This window comes from Branchiostoma floridae, chromosome 8 (assembly GCF_000003815.2).
Source record: "Branchiostoma floridae strain S238N-H82 chromosome 8, Bfl_VNyyK, whole genome shotgun sequence".
Classification (NCBI taxonomy): Eukaryota; Metazoa; Chordata; class Leptocardii; order Amphioxiformes; family Branchiostomatidae; genus Branchiostoma; species Branchiostoma floridae.
Genome location: NC_049986.1, coordinates 8,687,666 through 8,692,596, shown reverse-complemented (window position 1 = coordinate 8,692,596; position 4,931 = coordinate 8,687,666). Strand labels below are relative to the sequence as shown.

General features: G+C 39.3%; 1 protein-coding gene across 1 annotated transcript in view; it reads right to left on the bottom strand.

The window, feature by feature from the left end:
• Positions 1–993: 993 nt before the first annotated feature.
• Positions 994–4,931, bottom strand: part of LOC118421285 (von Willebrand factor A domain-containing protein 2-like) — a gene marked incomplete in the record, with an annotated part of 43,471 nt that continues 39,533 nt past the window's right edge. The window contains 5 exon segments of the mRNA XM_035828513.1: positions 994–2,338; positions 2,877–2,925; positions 3,525–3,720; positions 4,220–4,297; positions 4,869–4,931. Coding sequence (XP_035684406.1) covers positions 2,915–2,925; positions 3,525–3,720; positions 4,220–4,297; positions 4,869–4,931 — 348 coding nt within the window.

Genomic DNA, 4,931 nt, shown 5'->3' with positions numbered 1-4,931 from the left:
ACCGTGGATAATGTGACAGGGGTATTACAGAAGCAAGGTACCGGTATTCATTTTCACCATATAATGTGCCTCCATATAAATCCATATAATGTGCCTCATCCAATGACACAACGTCGAAGCATATCAGGGGACTCTAACCTAGGATCTCAGGGCTTTGAATCAAACACACTACAGCTACAGTTACTCTATGCGACACCACCATTGTTTACCCGTCCTGTAATACTTAGGGCGCGGTCACATAGGTCATGTGATATATGTCTGTTTAGTTGAACTGTGAGTAGGTGTTACATATGTAGACCTTACGAAAGTCGCTGTAACTTTTGTCGTGTCAATAAAGAATTTCTGTGATCGTCGCACGATATCGATGCCATAAGGTTTTCAAGCAGGCTGCAATAGAACCATCCACCCACATGAATCCAAAACAACACTTTGTTACAAAGACAGTTGAACTTTACAGGACACGTACATCTTTGTCTTCCAAAAATGCCCAAAGTTAGCGATCGTACGACGATCGCACGGCCTATGTGACTGCGCCCTTATACCCCCGTCACATGTAGCGAAAATCGACGACGAGTCTGCGAGCTCTAAATTACGAGGAGATATGACCCTGACGGGAAGGGGGGAACTCTGCCATTTCTTCGTCGGCAGCAGCATGCCTCCTCGTAATTTAGAGCTCGCAGACTCGTCGTCCGATCGATTTTCGCTACATGTGAGGGGGGTATTAGTGAGCACAGTCGACGGCACAGTACGATGAGAAATGCACACAAAATTATACTTTAAATTTCCTTTGCCCTTTCCATGATCCTCCGGTTTAAGCTCTTACGATGTGTCTTCTTACATTTATGTTCAAGACTTTTCCTTAAGCTTTCTTCTTCAGTATGTGACCTGGAAATGCGCAGTTTGGCGTGGGATCACACATAAACACACACGTGATTCCTCTTTCCTACCAGAACTAAATCAAATACTCGTTAAGAAAAAGAATAAACGCAGGCATGATCTTTCCTCCACCTTTTATTGTCTAATCCAAGCGTGCGTTATACTACATACTACATTCATATACGTATTACATAAAATGTATGTGTGTCCTTTATATATATATATATGTATTAAGATCTTTCCTGCTTCAACGTGGATACTACAATAATTACAATTTTTCAGTAAAGGCTTATCTCTCTTCTTACCTCTCAAGATTCTTGTAAGATTAACGTTAACACTGATATCTATTCATACGATTATCCTAACCTTTCCAATATTATAGTAGACTACATCAATAGTACTTTCTGATGTGATTCCAAAGGCTAAGAAAAATTCATTCGTTTTTAGACAGTTATTGGTTTGCAAATAGTTAAAGTAGTTATATTGTTTTAGTTGCTAAATAAATCGTATTTATCTTGAAATATTGTTTTGCAAACATATGACTCTTGGCTGATTTTCTGCTGAATTTTTAATCATTCTTAATCATTACCTCTGCATGTATCTTTAAAGATCGATTTTACTGTCATACTGTAGATTAGAAGATGAAGTAGGAGCATGCACCTTATATCTTATCATTGTCAGCTTCACCTAAAGAAATAAAGTTGTGGTTGCTTAATAATTCTAGCATGAAATACATTTTTACCTTAAAGCTCTTAATATAACTATATCAGACACTCTTACTCTAGCTGGGAATTCATAAGTATGCCTTGTGTAAATATATGCTCATTGCTAAATAATACATCTATTTAATAACTGACTAAGCAAGAGGTCTTTTAAGTGCATTCAATGCTTGTGTCGATACTCAACTAATACATGTACTTTACAGGAATATATGATGGGATCTAAGATGACATTGCTGAAATACTCTTTACTTTCCATTTACCTTGTGTAGCACCTGTGCTTTTATTTTGCTTTGTTTTCTTAAATCAAAATTTGAAGCATTCTGACCATTTGGTTTTTTTTATCCATTTCTGTATTTAAGTTCATATTGATACTACTTGATGTTTTAGTTTATTTCTACAGGTATTGTGTATTATCCATTGTAGTATTCATTCATTTTGGTCTACGTTAAACTTTGCATCTGTTAACGCTAGTGTCAGTTATTTTTTTTTTCATTTATGCAATTAGTCATGTATTCATCTATGTGTTCAAATATGTTTATTTAAAATCTATAACTTTCTTTATATTCTTTATGTTTTCATGATGATATAAGACATTATATCATAGTTTGTATCACATTGTTGCCATGCTGTTCATGTTCGTTCTATTGTTTCTGTATTTATGAACTAAAGACTAGAAAGTAAGAGCATTATCATGGTCGCGTTCGTCGGTGCCGAGAGTTGTTTCCTCTATTCCTGTGATCCTGTGCGGGAGTACAGATGTATTTATTAGATGTATATCACATATATTAGCCAACAATACTTGGTCAGCTCAAACTCCATCACAATTATTGCAAATTCCAAGCACCTGCGTTGGATATATCTAACTCGTACAACACTTTATTCCTTAAGAAGATCATATGCAGATTGAAATGCTGTTATCAATAATGATCGGGAGATAATGTTCTTTATTTGGCTCAGTGAACATGATCATAATAATTGTCCTCGTGCAAACGAATGAACAGTCCATGTAGCTAAAATCTGGAGAAGCAAGACTAATTTGCATGGCAGAAGAAAAGCAGATCCTTGAAAAAGAAGTTTGCAACAGACCTGAGTCAGCTTAAATTGTGCATTATGTTGCAGCGACTGTCATCTTCGTATAGGTCTGTTTAGCAACAGCCGACGCTGTAGGCTGATATCAAGTAGGATTTTACCATGAACAATACGGCTGACAAAAGGAAGCCATATAAACTAAGAGCAGTCGACTAAATGATGAACGATTAAGAAGATTTCTGTACTTACAGGGATGCGTTTACTTTTTTTGTCGTCAAGTTGTCGTCCTACACCAAACCTGTTAACGGAGGAAATAAATTGAGCAGCATTAGCAGCAAGATTTGAATTCCTAAGTTTACAAAGTTTACCAGTATTTTACACTGCTACAGACAGATGCACAACCATATGTTGGTGGAGGCATCGCCAATACACATAACATAGTATTCATAAACAGTTTCATGTTTCAGATGCATTGATCATGAGAAAATGTCTCATGTCTTTGTCGCATTTACCATGAGCAAAAATACTTCTAAAATTGCACTTTCCACCTCAAACCAAGGAATGGAAATATTCGTTTTGTTTGTTTGGTTGTTAATTTTTTCCATAAAACCATCAACCCGTAGAAAATAAACTTCTGTTCATTTTACGAATAGGCGTGATTATGGGATAGCATTTACGTTGGTTTTGTCTGTCTGTCTGTTTGTTTGTTTGTTTGTTATAATATCATAATAGGCACTGACCAAAACTCTTATTCACTCAAGAATAGGTGTGAGTATGGGGTAGCATTTAAGTTGGTCTCCTTTAAATGTGAGCAACATAATATGTGGTATGATGCAGTACAATGGTGGAATGTATTTACCATCTAATTTTGCTATGTACTAGTTGAATAGTACGTACCGCATGGGTACAAGTCAAGCAGGATACGGATAGCGAGTTGGCAGGGGTCGTACATGCTGAACACGTTGTCGGGACCACCGCTGATGGCCTCAAGTGCAACGATGTCCTCAAATCCTGGAATCCCATTGGGCACGCTGTACACAGTGATCCCGGCATCCCTTGCCTCGTCAGCCTGGTCTGCGTAGTCACCCATGACCTAGAAAAATGGTAACAAATGGCTTTATGTAAATAAAGGAAAATGATCTTGATCTAGTTTTAGCTCACTGATGCAAAAGTTCCTTCGTGCACAAGTGTCCTCAACGAAAAATTCCACCCATGCAGAAATGTCCCCAAATAAAAACTGTCACACCAAGAAGAAATGCCTGTCATGAAAACGTGCCATCCATGCAGATGTGTCAACCTATGCTAAAATACCCCACATGAAAAAGTGACTTCTATGCAGAAACATACATCTTCCATGGAAAACTGCCCTCATGCAGAAATGTCATCACTCATGCAGAAAAGATGTATCCTGTTAAAGCCACCCCCCCCCCCCAAAAAAAAAGATGCAGAAGTACACTCATGTAGAAATGTCCCTCATGAACATGTGTCCCCCATGCAGCTGCGCAGAAATGTCCCCCAAGTCTGCATGGGAAATACATTTTGTGCACAGTTATAAACCAGAATGTTATGAGTTCGGATAGAATGTTCCATACCAGTCCGTCCGCGTCACCTTGAGCGCTCCCGTCAGTTATGATGACCGCTGCCCGAGGAACATCGTCACGGAAAACGCTCTAAACAAACAAACAAACAAACAAACAGACAAACAAACAAAATATAATGAGGAGAGGAGAGGAGAGGAGAGGAGAGGAGAGGAGAGGAGAGGAGAGGAGAGGAGAGGAGAGGAGAGGAGAGGAGAGGAGAGGAGAGGAGAGGAGAGGAGAGGAGAGGAGAGGAGAGGAGAGGAGAGGAGAGGAGAGGAGAGGAGAGGAGAGGAGAGGAGAGGAGAGGAGAGGAGAGGAGAGGAGAGGAGAGGAGAGGAGAGGAGAGGAGAGGAGAGGAGAGGAGAGGGAGAAATCCAGAGATATTCAGTTACCAACCAACTCATCCACCGTTGCTTAGTTTTATATGGTTGAAGAACTTGAATTCTAACAGCGTTCCATCATATGATCTGGTCATTTACCCAACATAAATAGAACATGGTAAAATATCAATTACGTTTCATATCTTGTACTGTTTAAAACTACATCAGTGTAAGTGATATCATCAGGCGCCATTTTGAGATCTGCTCTCGCGAGAGTGCAATCTGTCGGGAACGTGCGAGATTTGAGGTAACTCATTTTCGGTGTAGAGCTGTTTCCCTACCGTATGAACCATGAAGCTTATCGCCCCGGTAATTCCGCTGAGCCCACCGGTGTAGGACGCTTC